Source organism: Tauraco erythrolophus, chromosome 19, assembly GCF_009769465.1.
Source record: "Tauraco erythrolophus isolate bTauEry1 chromosome 19, bTauEry1.pri, whole genome shotgun sequence".
In the NCBI taxonomy this organism is placed as follows: domain Eukaryota; kingdom Metazoa; phylum Chordata; class Aves; order Musophagiformes; family Musophagidae; genus Tauraco; species Tauraco erythrolophus.
In genome coordinates this window covers 2707342-2726963 of record NC_141483.1, presented here as the reverse complement: position 1 = coordinate 2726963, position 19622 = coordinate 2707342, and the positions used below count along the sequence as shown (strand labels likewise).

The 19622-nt window shown below is 42.4% G+C and overlaps 1 protein-coding gene across 2 annotated transcripts in view; it reads right to left on the bottom strand.

Moving 5' to 3' along the window:
* Positions 1 to 3325: 3325 nt before the first annotated feature.
* The window catches only part of MED13L (mediator complex subunit 13L), a 195682-nt gene continuing 179385 nt past the window's right edge, over positions 3326 to 19622 (bottom strand). For both annotated transcript variants that reach the window (XM_086623263.1, XM_086623264.1), the window contains exons 24-31: positions 18874 to 19097; positions 18290 to 18432; positions 16455 to 16613; positions 15275 to 15451; positions 12887 to 13041; positions 9535 to 9696; positions 7393 to 7505; positions 3326 to 6195 (exon numbers count right to left, since the gene is read on the bottom strand). In XM_086623263.1, the coding sequence (XP_086479389.1) occupies positions 6063 to 6195; positions 7393 to 7505; positions 9535 to 9696; positions 12887 to 13041; positions 15275 to 15451; positions 16455 to 16613; positions 18290 to 18432; positions 18874 to 19097 (1266 nt within the window). In that variant the 3' untranslated portion in view covers positions 3326 to 6062. The remainder of the gene's footprint in view (positions 6196 to 7392; positions 7506 to 9534; positions 9697 to 12886; positions 13042 to 15274; positions 15452 to 16454; positions 16614 to 18289; positions 18433 to 18873; positions 19098 to 19622) is intronic.

Genomic DNA, 19622 nt, shown 5'->3' with positions numbered 1-19622 from the left:
CTGACATTTTCTCGATGGCACAGTATTTAAACAAAAACAAAGAGAGTGTCAGGCTGGTAGGACTGTTTTAAAAATATGTCTAATTTACTGCGTAAGGAAAATAAATTCCATTTGTGAGGCCTACTATAATTGCCACGTGGGCTGAATGAGTTTTCTGCTGGCATGTCTGTGTCTTTTAAGATGGACCAGCTGGACCAGCCTGTGAAGTTAGATGATGTTGATGTGCAGATGACAAATGTCTTGCAGAAGCTGGTATTTCTGAAATGAAACGTCTGTCAACTAGAGCCACGTTCCTGGGATATAAAGGTAGAAGAGGTGGCTAGGAACCAGAAGGTTGTTAAGAACTGAAAAACGAGACGTGGCTTTTGGGAGTGGAGAAGGTGGTACCAGCGGAGGGTGTTGTAGTGTCCGCAGGTCCATGTTAGAATCACCCTGTAATTAAACCAGTCTCTGGGCCTCGGGAGCACGCTCGCGGTGGAGCAGGCAGCGGCAGCCAGTGAATTCTAGCAGGTGTCACCCTTGAGTCTTGTTGTAGGACAAGTCTTGTTGTTTGGCCAGGTTGGACGAGGCCCTGAGCAACCTGATCTAGTTGGAGATATCCCTGTTCCTTGCAGGGGGGTTGGACTAGATGACCTTTGAAGGTCCCTTCCAGCCCTAACCATTCTATGATTCTATGATGACAATGAAAGATACTCTTGTAGAAGGACTTTGTAGTAAGTTCTAGCAAGTACAGTGTCCATGCTCACTTTCTGGAAGGCGCCTTGATGCTGAGCATTTTTTTGTTTGGTTTTGTTTTCTTAATGGCATTGTAATTCTGAAAGGCTTAATAAGCAGTTCTCACAGGCAAAATAGCTGATGCTCCCACAGATAAATGAACATGTATTCCGCGTTTATAGCTTACAGAAGCCCTATTATATATGCTTGTAGCATGGTTAGACTGCCAGTTGGCTGACCAGAACCAGAGCGAGAGCTGACGTGTACTGAAGGGTTCCAGACTTGAGCCGGGTGAAGGGGTGAAGGTGGATCTCAGTGGCAGCTGAGGGCCAGCTGCATTCGGAGGTGGCCTCGCACAGTGTTTCAGGTTTTGGAAGAGTATTTCAGGTTTCATTGAAATAGCACCGAGGTTTATCTGTCCCCTGGAAAGCCCTGCGGGACTGCTGCTTTGATACTGGTGGAGGAACGGTTGGTTCAGCGTGCCATAGGCTCTGCCCACATAAACATTGGTTGGAGTGTGAAGGTTCAGTTTCAAAATAGGGAAGTGGAAGCAGCATAATTTTATAAATACCGCTTTGTTGTTAAAGACCAAAGACTTCCTGTTTTGGGATCTCAGGGCTGTTTCTGTTTCCACTATAAATGGTGAGGGACTGGCCATAAACCTAATGTTTACTTTCAAGACTTCTGATGCTTTCTACATGTGCTTAAACTGCTTTCAGGTGGCCACGATGTTTAGCCAAAAATAGAAATGGCAGTTGGAAAAAGAGAAGTCATTTCATGTCAGCCTAATCTTTAAAAACTTTTTATCCATTGGTATTAAAGAGATGATTGCCACAGTACTGCACCTGTTTGTCATTAATACTACAGTATTGTTACGAATCAACTGAGATTTTAATGTTTTCATTCAAGCCTTCCTTACGGTCCTCATGGAACAGAATATTTAATGGCTAGCTGTGTCATTAAAGCCAGTGAATTAGCCACAAAGTAATTGCCGTTTGAAAAATATTGCTCCGTCATAATTCCATCTACTTACAGTGCTCACAGTGGAAGGCTGGAGTGAAACTATTCCGTAAGAACTTGTACAAGTTAATTAAGAATTTACCAGGAAAGTGAGCTAAAAGAGACAAGCTTGAAAGCTTAAAAATAAAAAAAGGCAAAATCTTAGGGACTATTCTTGTAACTATGTAACTTTAAATTTAGAAATAAGATCCACCAAAATTTAGTGGGCTGGAAATAACTGTTGGCCAAGTGGCCATTAAAACAGCCACGAACCTGCATGGCAATTCCGAACGCGGGCTCCTTCTCTTCATGCAAAATGCGTTCTTTCAGTATCCTTTGCAAGAGAGTCAGCTACAAAAATGAGTTCTAAAAGCATTTTGGGTCTGCAGAGACTCTGATCTTATTTTGACAGTCACCACTACTGAAAATAGACGAGTCCCACCAGCAGCACAGGCTGACCGTAGGTGATGGTGTAGCTACAACTGGGAAGAAAGGAAGGGGCAGGTTGTGCTTTGCTCTTATTTTCTCTTGTTTAAGAGTAAAGCAAGGGATATGGTATTTAAAATATGCTCAGGGAGATCACAGATTCAGCACTTCTTTAAGTACAGAAAACCATGTATCAGCTGAAGATCCTGTTTTAAGTTTTTCCAGAACAGGAAATGTTCTTACAGGAGACGAATGCAAAATAGACCTCTGGTTTTGCATAAAAGCTCGCTAAGGCACAGCACTGTGAAAGGCCTTGGGGTTGTTATTGGGTTTTTTCCATGTCTGTGTCTAGAAACGAACCTGCCAAATACTCACTGTCTTGGTTGGAAGGGGCCTCCTGCAGTCCAACAGTCCAACCAAGCCCCTGGGCAAAGCTGGTATAATTCCATCAGGCTGCTCAAGGACGTGTCCGGTTCAGTCTTCAGCTTGTCCAGGATGGAGATTCCACAGCTGCTCTCAGCAAACCGCAGTGGCACATCTGGTTTGGTATTCCTCTGACTGCACTTCGGTCATCTTACCTGTGATGCCGACGGAAATCTGTTACGGGCTTACCTGGTGCATCCAGAGAAATCCAGTCGGTGATGACGGAGCTCCTGTGAGTAGAGCTGCTAATGTAAAGCAACTGCTGCTCACGGGTAGTAGGGATAGTCACCAGATTATCCCGGGCCGGTTCCACCCACCCCGCTTGGCAGAACTTTAAATCTGTTCATCTCAGCATTTACATCAGCGGCACCAAATTTCCTCTCCCAACAGACGTGGTTTTAAAGGAATGACTCTTGGAGCTGGCGTTGGTTTCCATTTTAAAGAGACGTGCCGTCGCAGCGCGAACCTTTTCACGTTTTCGTGAGCCTTATTGCTCTGAGGGCGTCTGCCAAAGCCACAGCTCCAGCAGCCTGCAGCACGGGTTAATTCGGGGCAGGCAGCAGCGAGTGTCTCAAGTAAATAAATATCAATTAATGATATTAAAGAGCATTAATTTCGGTTCCATTCGTATCACATGGAATCTAGACCTTGTAAACAAGGCCTCCTTCACTGGGAATGCCAGAACGCAGGAGTTAAAGAAAATACTGCACCAACAGTTTCAGTAATTCAATAATTTATTCATCTAAAAAAGTGTGTAAAAGTATATAGCTCTCATCCACAAGGTATATATGAATGACATTTAAAATGGAGGTCTTTATTATTATTGTTTCTTTTTATCAAAGTCTTTTTTTAGTGTATTGTACCAGCGATATACTGTAGATTTAAAATGAACTTCACATTTTTTTTTTGTTTTCTTTCAAATTGTCGGCTATATATAAAAGAAGCTCACTGCAAAATGCTCAGAGGAAAAAAAAAAAAAAACAAAACAAAACCAAAAAGAAATTCAGAACTCCCCAGAAATGTACAGCTTTTACATTTAAAAAAGGTTCTGAAATATACATACAAGCATGCTGGACATTCCCCACCCCCTCCCTCTCCCTTTAGCTCAAACAACTGTAATAATAATTCTGATTTAGGCATGAATTTCCAAAGTTAGAAATAAAAAAAAAAATAAAATAACTTTCTTCACTCTGTAGGAAAGCCAGGGCTTGTACATTTCAGATTAATTCAGTAAAAAACTCACAAGTAAAATAATGCATATTTAAGGGAAATATTATACAGAACTTTTCACACTGAAGTACATAAGATTTTTCTTTAAAATCTATTGCCATTCATTTATTTTGCACAAAAACGTATAAATATGTCACCAGCTTCTCTTAACTTAAAAAAATTAAATAAAAGACACCAGATGAAAACTACTCCTTGCTGCCCTTTTTTTAGTCTTAATTTTTGCTTAGAACCAGGTTTCTGGGGAAGAAACGCCCCTGGATAAAAACGGCCTATTTAAAAAGAACAGACAAAATAATAATCCAAAGTTCAGATGAATCCTGGGAACAAATAACTCCCAAATGGTAAAAGATTACAAATGTCTACTTTACATTTTTTCCTCCCCAAGTTAAATTTTTTATACAAGTTTACAATCTTCATCTTTTTATGCTCTTCAAAAGGCCTTGAGAATTTTCTTTTCTGATTAAGAAAAAATAGTACTGCAATATTTTTAAAGTCAATTTTACACTGTACACGTTAGATACAAATGGTTCGATACCAGATTTTTTTTTTTTTTTAACCTATACATTGCAAAGAGGATACCCACATGGGAGGTGTGGTGCAGAGAAGGAAATAATCCATTTACAGGCTACTTCTCTGACGTCACCTTCTCATTACACAAGCAGTTCTTTTTTTTTTTTTCTTTTTAATTTTATATAATTTGTTTTAAATGTTACATTATCTCAAGAAAAATACTTTTTAAAATCATAGAATTTCATTTTTTTTAACCAGAACATGAAAGTCTTTTGGAAGAACTTCAAAATGGGTAGTTTTTCTCCACAGATAGCTAACTCGGTCACAGAGCCTGATCAAAGTGCCCGACCCCTCGCGTAAGGCAGTCCGCGCCTGCTGCACAGTGCAACAACAAACATGAGAAAACGGAGTTTAAACATAAACCCCCTGAAGCCTGGAATGAAGGAGTCATAAAAATACTTCCATTAGCCATTAACCTTTCAAATGGCAATCGTTTTACTAAACAAAGTAACTTTTCCACCACAGTGGTATAACTTCAAGTACTAATTTAATGATATAATTTTTAAAATTATTTCTTTGAAATAATATTCCTATAGTCAGAAAAAATACACCAGATTTGTAACTGATTTAGTGTAAACAAAAACCATCTTTTTGGATATGTACATGGACGAGTCTGCCCGGAATTAAAGGGCGACTTGGGTTTCGGTAAATAGTTTTCTAGCATCACTAAATTTCCTGGAAATATATTTCAATCATAGCTCTACAATAGATTAATTTACCACTTTCCATTTGCCCTTACATGGGGCTTTAAAGTATTTTTCCTCCCTACCTCTCGCTCACTCTTCTCCCGTTAGGTAGTGTTATCCTTCATGGAACGCTGGCCGTTCCTGGCTTTACCCAGGCTAAACGCAGAGGAGAATTCCTTAAAACACAAGAGTATCCTTCCCAGAACACGCTTCCCTTCCCAGCTGGGACGTTGATTGTTATGAGCATTGCTTTTGATCTCTAGGTCAGAAGAGCGAGAGGTATGTAGATAAATAACCCTACAGTGGAACGGAGCTGGATTTTTAAGATATTCTACTGTTCCTGGTCCTTTATAATTTAATCCCTCCCCTCCCCAAACCTAAAAATAAATAAAATATCTCCAGACCATTCATATCTACATGGACAGGTAACAAATGCATGCATTCATCCCAATCCACTCTGACAGGAACTCCAGGTAGACAGAAAACTCCAATATTTATAACAAGACTACAGCTGTGTGGGTTTGTGTTTTTTTTCCTCCCGTGAAGTCCCAGTTTGTGATGATCAAACAAAATAAGGTTTGGACAACCCCAATGGGTCACTACAAAGTATTTTTATTTGCAAGGCTGAAACTGCTCTTGGTTGTTTATCAGAGTTCCTAATGCAAAAAGGTACTGCTGTCTTCCTTAAAAAAATAAAGTATTGAAAAAAAAAAAACAACAACAAACCAAAACATCACACTGACCAGTAGTTACTGGGCCACCAAACTAACACTGGCTTGAGGTTACTCCGTGTTCACTGTTCTTGGATGTTCCCAGATTTTGGACTGAAGCTGCCAGAGATGTTAATGGGTAGTTTAGTTTTGAACACTGCAGAATCCACGTGTGCTTTGGGAGGAAGAGAAGCAAAGCACAGGACTGGTCTGAAGAGAAGCAAAGTTGTGATCTTTGTAGACTGTGGCACGTTTCTCAGGTGGAGGGGAGAAGGAGCCAGAAGAACAAGTGCTTTTCTGTCTGTTACAGTATATTCATGATGGCATTGTACAACTGAGTGAGCACCACGAAGTGGACAGGAAGGCAGGAGCTGCGGTCCTGAGTGGCAGGGTTACACGTGAGCCAGGACAGTGCGTTGTACTGCTCCAGAACGAACCTGCAGAGAGAAACGCAGAGAAAAATGACACTGCGACTGTTTACTCCTTTCCTTCTTGTCTTCTCTAAAACATTTACTTAAACTTATCTCTGGTTTGTGCTGGAGATACATCAGGAGGGTTGCCTGGCTGCATTACTGCTGCTGGTGGTGGCAAAGTAGGAAGCTCACTGCAAAGGGCAGGGGGAAGCACGAATTTTTAGTTTTAGTGTGTCTGAACTTGAACCAAGGTATCTGAATGTAGGCCCTTCCCAGGACACAGTAGAGATTATGTACTCACAGAGCAATTTAGGTTGGAAGGAACCTCTGGAGGTTTAGTCCTCCACCGTATTCAGAGCCTTGAGTCTTCAACACCTCTAAGGATGGAGGTCCCACGGCCTCTCTGGGCAACACGTACCAGTATTTGATCCCACTCTTCGTGTGATCCTGAATCTGATCAGAATTTCTAGTGCTGTGTCTGTTGTATCTCGCTCTCTCCCTGTGCGTTGCATCGTCCTTTTGCTCAGAGCAAAGACAGCAGTACCCCAGGACAGCTGTGACAGCCCAGTCCTCTAAGAGGATGCGGATTCAGGTCTCCCAGAATACTTACACCACCAGTTAGAACAGATTAGATTCTTCTTCGTGTTTCCTGCTGATACTGGCTACTTGGTTAAATGTACATGTTTGTTCACTGGTGTGTTCCACTGTGTTGCTGTCTCATAAAATAGATCTTTCCTCAGTCCCCAACAGGTGGGATAGAGGCAAACAGTCCTCTCGTTACCTTGTACGAAATGATATGCAGCCCTGTATTAATTCAGGAAGAACGTCTCCTTTATATCTCAATTCCTAAGATACCAGTATCAGGAGAGAACTTTTATCTCCTTGATAATTATTGACATAGTCCAGAATAAACCACCAGCTAAACAGAACAATCCTCGGGAAGCAAACAAAGGTGTCCGCTTGCTGAGGTAAAGCTGTTGGTAATTTCCTTTACCTCGTTTTGTAGAGTAGTACGGAAAACTGATGAAGTAACCCTCAAAGTCCTGCTCTTTGGTGGGGGAGGGAGCAGCTATTGTAAGAGTTGTCCTGAGACACGCGTAGGGCATAGTACCGTTGGAAGTGTGATTAAGAAATAATTTTGCCAGGTTGAAAAGGTCCCTCAAGTTTCAGAGCTCAGTCCCCATAACCTTAGGGGGCAATGCAAAACCTAAAAGGTGTTACCTCAAGACATCTGATGTAGTTTTAGAGTCAAGGGGGTGAGGAACTCGCTGAGAATTTCTGGCAGGTAGAAGCTCATCTGTCTGCGCTACAGAGATATGGTGATGTAATGAGGCCTGTGCAAAGGAAAAAAGCACAAATTAACTCATCATGTATCAAGTACTTGTAAAGATTCACAGTGCACAAATTATTCCGAACTGTCTCAGGACAGCATGAAAAGTTGGCAAGTCTTTGTGGAACCCACCATCACCAGGTGTTTTTCCAGGTTCCATAACAATGACATTTTTGAATAAACTGACGTCTCCTTTTGATTGCAATCAAAGATCTTTAAAAAAGAACGCTGAATTCTGTCCTTAATTTTAGTCAGGGAGGAAGCGATGAGGGGAAGCACGTGGGATGTGTCAGTGGTTCTTCTGGTATTTTGGTAACAAACCATTCTGATTGTTCAAACTCTCCCAGCAGGAGACCCACCGCAGAGTACCGTACAGAGGTGGGATGTCCAACCAGTAGTGCAGCCTCTGTCCTGCTCTTCGCTGTTACCTTTTCTCAATCTGCCTCGTCTTTTTTCTGGAGCAAGACTTGTGCCTTAGTTACACAGGAGTAGGGAAGGGATTCCAGACTGGCCATGTGCTGGGGGTGGAGCGACCTTTCGAGTGGGCAGCCCAGTGCGCCCCGCAGCCTGCCGAGGCAAACCCTCTCATTTACACTCCTCCAATTACGGCGGGCACACGAGAAGGGAAGTACTTCAGCTCAAAAGTACTTAATCCCAGTCAGACGAGCTGACTCGAGCCCTGCGCCTCGCGTGCCGTACGAGTTTCCCAGTTGCCATGCTGTGCCGTGTCAAGGGGACGGCGCTCACTGAACGGCGTACAAGTTACCGCACGAACTCAGTTCCTGGCTCTCATTAAAAGTTGTCCAAACCAAACCAGTATGTTCCAACTCAAATTAAACATTCAGTTCGGCCTAGATCTGAGAGAGAATTGCGCTGGGCTGGGGGTGGTGGTGTAGGGAAGGGTGGTGGCTCCTTCTCTCTAGTACAAATCTCGTATAAGCTTACAGAAGGAATTCATAAAGTTGCCTGGAGCTCTGCTGACTGTTTTTACTGCTGGAACTGAAACATAGTCTTTGGATTACTCATTTGCAAAAAAAAAAACCCAAAAACCTTCATCTCTACCTCCAAAAACATGGTAGTTTGTTTTTCACATTATTTTGAGATCTCCGTTCCGTAGGTTTAAAGAAAAGCACATACTTCAGGGAAATCTGTTCATGAAGAGTGTACGGAATGTTCGCTGGTGGAGGTGCTATACTGACTGTAAAGCCTGCGGTGCTGACTGCAAGTCATTGCTAACATCGGGCCTAAAACGGCTTTTTTTGGCATGAGCAAAGAAATACTGAACATCTTTAACAATTGCCCGACAGACGGGGATGAGAGAATTTAGATGAGACACGTGCAGAAATGTTTAGTATTCGTTAATTAAGCTGAGAATAAAGTATGTGGTACTATCTTCGTTATTCTCGATGTTGTTTGCTCGAATAGTTAGGTGATACTATTCAAGGCACACTTCTCACTTTCCATGCTCATTAGTTCACATTTTTTTGATTCATTCAAATCAGCAGCTGTGTGACACTACAGGGATCAGTGGATCTCCGTAGTTGCCCCAGTTCTGCTGGACGTGTCCCACAAGCACCTGCAGTTCTGGCACGAAGGTCGCAGAACCGCTCTGACACTACAGACTCCTCTGTGCAACTTTACAACTAGGGAAATGGATGGTAAATGCTGTACCTGGAGTTGCCTCTCTCCTTTCCAACTTAATCTACATGCCATAACTGGGTTATGGCAGAATAGAAGGGATGTCCCTCCTGTCTTTGGCTGCCTGAAGATGAAAACTGGGACACTTCTGTAATGCCGGATACAGCTTTGATGATTCTGTATTTAGAAGCTGCCAAACTATTCGATTTTCAGAGCTTTAGGAACAGAGGATTAAGTTTTAATAGCCAGCTATCGTAAGTAAATCTGCACCTAAAATTGCATTTCCTGTAGTCACAGCTGTGGTAACATTCTAAGCCAACATTTTCAAAGAAAATTCATAGGATATAAATAGAATTCTTCTTCTCCTTTCCCTGTGAAAGGACACCAAGACGGACCTTCAGGAAGAGAGGACACTGGTTTTGTGCCTGAGGACAGGATGACCAGAACCACTGCGGGAGATTCTCAGCTTTGGCAGTTGATACGAAGTACCCAAGAGCAAGAGGCTGCTGCTTCAGTTCTTCAGGGGCTTCTCTGGAAAGGAGGCGTTCCCCTTGGCTCTGAAAGAAGAGATGAAAAGGCAGGTTTGTTGTTTTACATCATGACATCTCGCTCCAGTAACATTAACGTCGTTTACTAATTACTCAGTATTTAATCCAGTCCTGTCTTGTTACTAATGAGCTGTCCTTTAGTCATTCATTAATCTTAGTCAAAGTTGTCTAATCCCTTCCTTTTCCCCCCTGTAGATGGGTTCTCCAGGCATATGTTCCGGAATCACTTCGCATTCCCAAACAGCAATGTTAACGTCCCAAACCGACCCTGGCACATGTGCAATTGGCTGCTACAGAGTAACTTGGATGTACTGGGCTGTGAATCTGAACAGCTGCTTGTGTGCATGCGCAGAACAGACCAGTATTGAATTTAGGTTCAGAAAGCATCACAGGATTTTCCTATACGTATCCAAACCGGCAGTTTGCACTGCAGATGTCCCTGACTTCAGCTAGTGGAAGGATGCCTCACACACCCAAACATGGGAGAACAGAGAGTGTCTGCATCCTTACAGGCTTGGTCCTGTTGGCTTTTTCACTTAGTTACAGTGATGGCTTAGAAGAAAAATGCTACACTTGCTATTCTTCCTAGGGACACTTAGACAGCAGATACTATGCTTTGCTTGTGGAAGTGTGGGGAAAAGGAAACAGCTGTCCTGCTTTTCAATTTATATCACTAATTTATTTATAGACTATTTTTGCAGTATTAGTTACTCGTATTCTTATGTAGGGACCAAAGAGTTATTGGGAGAGGAGAGAGTTAAACAGTAAGAAACCAGCTCTAAAACTAATTCCATCAGACTTTGAGTCGCTGCCTGTCAGCATCTACGTTTGTGCTTTTCTTCTGGAGAGTAAAACCTGCGTGAACCTTCCATACCCGGGGCTGTTGGACAGGAACGCTTGGTGTGAGCCTGCCTACCTCATCCCGTGTGTGTGTACATACGTGTCCTTACCTACCGTGAACTACAGCACCAAACCTACAGGGGTCTCCCTAGGTATCAGAAAGGGCGACCATCATTCCATTCCAGGGTACGTTCCTATTTTAAATGCATCTGTTTTTTTTGGAAACACCTTTTATTTTCATTTCATAGAGGAAAAACCCAAAAGATGCCCGCAAAGTATTTTAGCTCACAACTTATCCCAGAAGAACTGGGATAACAATTCATTTAATCCATAAACATCTTTTAAGTCAATAGGTTATAAAAAAAAAAAAGAAACTGGCTTAATGACAAAGCCTTCAGTGCCAGTCCTTTGAGCGGGTCTTTCTCCAACAGCACTATCTTGATCGGGAATCAAAGGAAGTTAAAGACTCCATAAAGCTGGGAGAAGGCTGCGGCTCACCTGGCCGTGCCGCGGGCACGCAGAAAGCCTCTCAGCAAACCCCGAGACTGGCTGCTGAGCAATCCGGCCTTACACTGCTCAGCTGCAGCAATCAATTACGGGCTACACGGACCAAGGCCTGACCTTCCCCGACCCACAAGGTAATGATCACACGCTGCTGCTTTTTTAAAACCAAAAATTACACATCAATTACTAGGCCCTTGTTAATGGTTAAACTGAATTACTACGACAGGTACGTCAGAAATGGCTGGTGGAGGTCTCTGAGCTCTTTGGTCATTAACCTCTCAGTGCTGTTCTTAAGCCACTGGGATGGAGGTGCCTGGAGAGCAAGTGTTGTGAACGCACTGCTGGAAGTGGTACAGAATAGAGGTTGTTGAATGAGCTAAATAAGAAAGAGAAATTGTACGGAGTGGTGATTGTGCTTCATGGCTGGAGGGTTTAGTAACAGAATTTAAAACTTTCCATTTGCCCACGTACCACTTGGAAATCACCAAGCGACAGCAACGTGCGTTACTCAGCCTTTGAAAAGGCGGCTGGCGCGTTAACGCAAGATAAGGTGGTTGTGCACTGGGATCACAAAATACAGTATTAACTTTTTTGTGGCTGATGCAGAGTAATTTTGCGCTCACAGACTGTTTTAAGCGGACCCTTGAAGCATTTTGGCGGCGGTTGCAACGAAAACAGAGGCAGGACTTTTTCCTTCCCGGTGGTGAAACTAACACCATTTAGTCGGGTGCTTGCAGGGGCTGAGAATTCTGTCCTTAAGATGCCTTTTCCTTTCAGAGAAACGCACCGCTCTGCTACAGAGGCTGAGTGAGGAGCCTGGCTGTAGGCACACCTCCCCCAGGTACCTGTTCTGCACTCCCTTTCATACCAGATTCATAGTTTCTCCTGAGGAGACTGTTTAGCGCCACCAGTGATGGTCACAGATCCAGACCCAGGTACTTAAATTATTACAGATCACTAAACCAGAACTTTTAAATGCATGGGGTTGTCTGTTTCTTGTCTAAAAGTCATCCTGTTTATCTAATAAAATACTGTATTGTTTAGTAAAGTACTGCTTTAAATGTACTATTTCTAGAACAGAACTTCTCCACAGGAAGTCATGAAGTGTCAGACTACTACATACCTGTGATGGAATCCATTTTAAGAGTACAGCTAAGGCCCTTACACAATTAAATGTACGACAGAGTTCCATCAAACATGATCCAAATTATGCTGACGCCGATTCAAAAAATTACCTTGAATTACCAAGAATGATTTGCATTTAAGTAACTACTGGTGTTGGAACCAACTTTATAAAAGCCACTTCAAACAAAAAGCAACTTACAAACACTATGTGCTCTGGGCTAATTTTTACCAAGAAATCAACATTTGCATAAACATCCAGCACCTGCGGAATTTCTGTTGTAAGGTTTTATCCTTAGGAGAATGATCTCCCTCCTGGCCTCTCCTGGAAAGTCATGTGAACAGAGCTGTCACAGCTGCCTTTCTCTCAAAGACTTGTCACTGTGTGCCAGGGACATTCCATATCATTTTCCAGAAAAAAAATGATGAGTATAGATCAGATTTACACAGGATCATTAGATATGGCTCTGCCACACAAAACTAAAGCTTCTCACTCCTCCTCCTCTCTCCCTTTCAATTATGTTGTGCACTAACAATTAACTCCAGAGACAAGGCAGAGGCATATTCTACAATAGTATTTAACCAGCACCTTCAATTTTAACAATAATTTCTGCTTGCTGTTGACCTAATTATGTTTGAGAATCTACAGGAAAAACGATTTTGTTGGGAGATTTGGGTCTTTTTTGTGTTAAAATATTTAAGTAGGATATGCCCTAAAGTGCTACAGCCTTACCCTACTATGCTGAAAGTGAGATCCCACTCCAATGCCAGATGGTGATCCAGGGGAAGGAACTGGAGAGGAATTTGGTGAAGAGTGAAGATTCCCTGTTATTAAAATTCTAATGTCATTGTCCATGTCATCTGGGAATGGGAGGTCGAACATGTCATCTGAAAAGGGAAAGAAAGAACAATCATTTCCAATGTGCTGTACTCTTCTTGGTCAAGAAATTTCTGTAATTTATGACCGTTCTCTTTCATTTATTATAATTCCTTTTTATTTTTTTTAAAAATACTTATGAGACAGATGAAAGCAGAGATAAACACTTTACTGTTTAATCCTTCTTAATACCTTTGACTGCAACCACACAGACTTGAAAGGAAAAGTTGGCAGACATCTATTAAAATCATGAATTTCAACAATGGTCATGGAGTGAACAAAAAATCCTGTCATACCAGCTTAATAAAAATTCAAATTGAACTTTGTAAGAGAAAAAAATGACACCTCTCTGCAGTTGGTCCCAGAATTCCATTAATAAAATACTTGAAATACATTAAACAACCTACGTATGTTTCTCTCAGCAGGTGCTGCTCTTCAGGCTTCTAGTGTGACACAGCAGCGCTGGCACGTGTGCTCCAAGTGTTCTGGGAGCAGTCCTGGCAGCTTCCAGGAAATTGCTCACAGAGCCAATGGGGGCAGCAAGGGCTGCTCCACACTCACAGGCACTGGGCTGTCGGGATTATTTCAAATATTGCACCAGATTTCCTACAATGCAGCTTTTTATATTTTACTTTCATCTCGGGAATTAACTACAGTTGCATTCTCGTAACTGGCTGGTTTAGTTTGGTTTACGTTAAAACGTGCGAAGGATGCAAAGACACGGTGCAAGTGTGTTTGTGTTCCATTCCTCAGTCATTTGCAACATGGGTCGTGATACCACGAGTCATTTCCACGACGGAAAGCCAAGACGTTATAAACACAGAGCAAAAAATCCCAAGTATCACAATATGGTTTATGGGGTGTTTTTCCCCTATCCAGCTTTCTCAGCAGGCAAAGACATTTACACAGTACCATGACATTTGAAGTACATTTTACGGCACAGAACGGGGCAGTGGGAGCTGTCTGAATTAACTGGATTAATTAGAGTTGCAGCCAAATTTATACTAAAAACCATGGAGCCCTGAAGTCATGTGTTTCTACATATTATAATAAATAATTTCTCTTGAAAAAGAAGAATTTACTCTGCATGAAAATGGAAAGGATGTGCGTGTCTTGAAATAATTTCACTGCAGTTGAAACAGGCAGGTGCTTGTTTTCCTTCATCTTCTGAAGAGCAACACTGGATTGCAAGAGCAATGAATTAACTTCAGTCTATTAACTTCTGTCCTACAACCTCAGTAAACAAAACAGAACCAAGTCATGCTCTGCTTGGCCTCCAAAGCATAAATGAGATGGCTAATAGCATAGGGAGCAGTTTAATCATTAAGCAGAACAGAGTTAAGAAAATTAAATTTAACACCGTTTTGGAAAGCGCCAGTTCTTGTACCCCATTCTAATTAGCATGTGAAGCACTGAAGGGCAGGTTAACGCAGGTTAAACATTTGTCGGCACAGCACTCGGTCAGGATGCGGGGCCTTGACGGGACAGCTGCTGAGGGACCCAGAGAGGTAACGTCCCGTCGTGAGGCCCACTCAAATTCCAGGAGGAAGAGATCAAAGCAGACTCGTTCATTAAAAATAGTGGGACTTTCTTCCTCTCCGTACTTTAACCTCCCTCTTCATAAAATACTTCTATTGGAAATGTTCGTAGTTACTCTTGGTTTAAATTATTTCACAATAATTTTTAAGGATTTATGGCAAAACAGTTGGGGAAATACTTATTTGATATGAAGTATTAACCAGAGTCTTGCTGGCACAAACTACAGGGTGAAACACGCTCGGAAAAGCCTGCTGCGAACATTAGGAATTCCCAGGTTGGTCTATTTTGCCTACTTTACAGGAAAATTACAATTCTAAAGCAAGAGCCTCCTTCCTCGTAAGCTCTGTACACCACAGGGCAGGAAGCGAACCGCTACTATAAAATCCAAGTTGGCCTGATCAAGTCAGAACAACAGGAAAAAGAATTTTATAGTCTGTGGCTTCTCGTGTATTGACTGGTCTGTACCGCTTTTGGAATAAATCAGTACGATAATGTGAAAAGAGACTTCAGAAAGAGCAGAGTCTCCTACCCGGTAGCTATAAGGCACAGCGCTGTTCTCACAAAGTTAAATGAGGGTGGTGTGGGGTCCGTGGGAGAACACTGGCCCACTCAGGTTTTTAATTTGTAACTGGTTTTTTATCAGCTCTGCTGATGTTCTGAACAGGCCGCGGAGCACTCCCAAGTATTCCACCCGTGTTTGCTCACCGTTAGTGGGGCTGAATCCATCCTCATTGGGGTAATTTGCTGGGGCCACCTGGATAGTGGCAGAGGTGGGGAAAACCAGGATGTGTGTACAGGAGGCATCCTGAGGGGTGTTCAGCTGAGACGACTGCAGGTTGAGCGCAGTACTCCGGCCGAAGACCGATCCCATCGTGACAGCATCTTCCAGAACAGAAGCAACAGCAGAGACCTTGATTTTCATCGTTTTCAAAATACACGTTCTACGTTCAGTTAAACTTCTGTGCGTCTAATCTAGGTTTGCGAGCTCATAAATGTGTGTGAAGGTTATCAGCACAAAAACTGCAAATTACTAGAAAAGCTTGAAATTAAGACGACGAGCTGTATAGATAATGTTCAGCCATGTGAATTCCCTCACAGTGCCCCACCTCTCCTTTCATTCTGCTGCCCCTTAATCAAATATTTACTTGTTAAATGAGCAAGTTAATTTTTTTTTGACACACACATCCATATAATTATTAAATACACTCCACTGTGGTTGACGTGAAAAAAAGCATAACTTGCCATCTGTTTTCTCACGTTACAAAAACTCTGCTTTGAAAATTATTCAACTTGATGAGTAATTTTCAAGCTTGTTTAATTTTGTTCCATGTAGTAAGCTTTTATTTTCAAACTAAATAAAACCAGAGTAGTTTGTAAGGATATGTCCCCACGTACGTTAAAAAGTATGTGCTTCCTTAATATAACAAATAAGTAAAGGGAACCTCAAGATTTTATTTTATTTCAACTTAACTCTGCTGCTTATAACAGAACTCTCTAAATAACTTAAGCACATGAAAAGGCAGTGGGGTTTACACTGGTCTTTCACACTCGGGACGCTCAAAGCGTCTGCTGTCCTCCTCGCATGAGGGCTTCTGCAACGTCACGTTTCAGGAGCTGAGAACGTGACCTCCCAGCGGAAAAGGCCCTCGGGTGGACAGTGGCACACAGTGATCCTTCCCCCAGGAGCCTACTCTCCCAGTGTAGCGTCTCTTCATGGTGTTTTTGGGAATTCTGCTGGCTCAACCGATTTTCTACCACATTCAGCCATGCTACTCAAGGTCACCTTGTTGGATTCAAAAGTCTCCCCAAATTAACGTGCTTATGTGCTAAGTATGATAAAAGAAGAAAGGTTTCATTGGCGTTTAAATAGTTGGATGAAATGTACCTGGCATCACCACAAAGGACCCCTGTGGCTCCATGGCAACTAAGCAGGCACTGAGGATGGAGGGGGAGTCCGCCGCCGAGATGCCACACATGCGGCACACCTCCTTCAGCTGCTTGCTGATTGTCTGCAGGGAGCACTCCCCAAGGAGGATGCTCCAGTCTGAAACGAACAAACACGATGATGGAACAGGAGTTCTGAAATAGCCACCACTTGCCTGAAAACAGCAAAATATCAATAACAATAATGACAAAAACTGGGTGTTCAAGCAGTTACTGCAGAGCACTTCATTCCGTGGTAGTTTGCTGTTTTTCCCATGAGCTCACTGCATTACTCTGACAAATCACTGAAGATGGTGAGTTTCTGTAAGAGTAAGTCTGTCGTTTTACCTTAAGGAGCAAGTTCTTACCTGAGGTGGAACAGGAAAATGTATCAGGATTCTTTTTCTACGATTTTTTAAAAATGTTTTTTTATTTACATACAAATCTTTTCCTGAAATGCACTGATGCTTTTTTCAAAAAGGACATCTGTTTTCATTTAACATGCTGTGTAACTGAAACACTTCAAAAGTAAGCAAAGAGCCATGAATTCACCCACTCCACATCAGAGAAATGTTAACCTTTGTTATGAATAAAATACACTAAATAAAGCAAGTTTCAGTGGAAGTGCAGATATACATTCAAGAAACTACATTTAGCCATTTAAATGACATTATGTGTCCAAACAGAGGAAGGAAGTTGCTGATTAAAATCTTAATCTGTTTTCCTGCCTTCGTTCCATTTAACCCCTGTGTGTGTGATGGATACCAAATTCCCCTACCAGGGCAGGCAACAGCTCTTCTTCCCTGCACGTGCCATGTGGGAGAAGACATTTAGTTACTGCTTTTCCCCCCAGAGTATTTCTTTGTGCTTTCGGAATAAGTTGTTACTTATTGTGCACTATTTTTGAATTTTTCTCCCATCTCATGAAACACAGAACGTCTTACCATTAGCTAACCCAGGAGTTCGTGTCTCCTTCAGACATTAATGTAAAACGACAAATGCTCAGGAAATATCTTGATCCTCCTGTTTAATTTACCTTCATGCTCCAACTCAGGAGATGGGCGAAGACTGAGAAGTGCCCTCTCAGGATCCCATTTCCTTCCAGTCAGTTACCAGCAAGCCTGAATGGCGGCCACAGCCACTGACATGGCAGAAGAGATGCGGAACGCACGCATTACATCAGTGAGAGGGATCCCTGCGGAAGGGCAGCAGGGCACTCCCTGCCCTTGCTGGATTAAGGCACCGACACCTGAAACACTGCAGAGCTCCCTCTGAGTTCCCACAAAGCTGTTAGGAATGCTAAATCCTGGGAACTCTGCAGGCTGCAGAGTATCTTATTTCTGATTAACACTGATTTTTCTATATCAAAGAACAAAAATTGAATTTTGTTTGTTCAGTAGCTTTTCTTTTTCCCAACAATTTTGGGCTTGTTTAGTTTATGTTTAAGTTTAGGAATCAGAATTGAATCCTGTTTCTATTTCTGTGACAGAGTAACTATCGTACACACCTTTTTCTAACGTGACGAAACCCATGACTTCCACTTGGAAGTACACTGTGCAAACACTACTCAACCTACACAACATCTTCAGGATGTGAGGGAGTAATGTCAAACCCAGTGTGCAAACAAGCAAATTCTTTATGCAAACCAATACAAAAATTCAGTGCCAGAGTAGGATTATCACTCAATTTTCTGGTTTTAAAGGTTCGTGATCCATTCTGGAAGTCATTCTGCCGTGCACACAAAGGCCACCTCGTCGTTCCAGACCCACAGGCAGTGACAGCACGGACATTTCGTACCTTTCAACTCCCCGTGGCCCAGGCGGCCGAGCCGCCCGATCACAACTCTCCAAGGCAGCGATGTCATCTGTACGATACCAACACACCATTCCCAGAGCTTCTGCAGACCAATTTTACGTGCAGACAACTTGCTCCTCCTTGACCTGGAGGTTAAAGGAGAAGGAAAAAAACACCCACAAAGTAAGAACAGAATCGAGAACAATATTCAGCTTTCTGTGCTATATAGCTATTTCAGTGCTTACCCTCTGTAGGGGTTCCTACTGAGGAGTGTCTGACTTACCTTGTACTAACGAGAAGCACAAAATGTGTGTGTCAGTGCTGTTACTGCAGCGACACGCAAGAGGTGTCAGTGTGCTGAGCAACAAACCAGTTCTTGAAGGTAGGATTTATAGGTGGCATTTGTAGAACAGGTGTAACAGTCACTTTTTTCCTCTGTAGTTTATAAGTGCTTTCGTAAAGCACATTTTTTCACTGTAACATTATCATGATACATCAGAAGGAAATATAATTACAAGGAATGTGCAAGAAACTGATGAGAGTGAGGGATGACAACTACAGACAATGTGAAAACGAAAGGTTTCTACCTGTTTGGTAAATCAATATTAACTATGCAGGTTTCCAGCAATTCACCATGAAGGTCAGTGCAGGATGCCAGAAGCCAACGCTGATCATGAGACAAACAATATCCAACAAAAAGCACATTGTATTTCTGACTGGCCTCTCCAAAGGTTTCTCCCAGCTCTGTCTGTTTGTCTTTGATGGGTGCCAGTATGAAAGGAGGCGAGTATAGCTGGATTGGGCTGGGCCTCTGCAAGAAAGTCAACACAGTCATCAGCAGATATATCAAAACCACTTTAATGCAAGAAACACACAAACACAGCTTGGCAGTGAGTGCAGAAAAACCTGAGTTTGAAACACTGAATAAATCCAAGGCATGGGGAAAAGGGTGGTTACAGACAATTCACTTCTGCTAGCTACAACTGAGGCACTTGGAAATCAGATGATTTCTTCTCACACACAGGGAAACTAAGGTATGAAAGCAGTCTTTGGAAAGGGTGATACCAGTCTCTGAAGCAGTCAGGAGGTGGACCCTACTATTCTGTATATCCTTTTGCTGAGACAGATGCCATCTGTTCACCTCTGCCCATTCACACACTGCCTAGGAACAACGGACAGCACGATCTGATGTGAGGTACCGAGGGCTCAACTCAGAAATCGCTCATGTAGAGCTCAAACGTCACCTACAGTTTTCTGAACATCAAACTTGATGTCAGAAATCCTTTAAGTCTCATGGGTCAGAGTGTAATTTCAGAAATACTTTGGTTTTTGAATC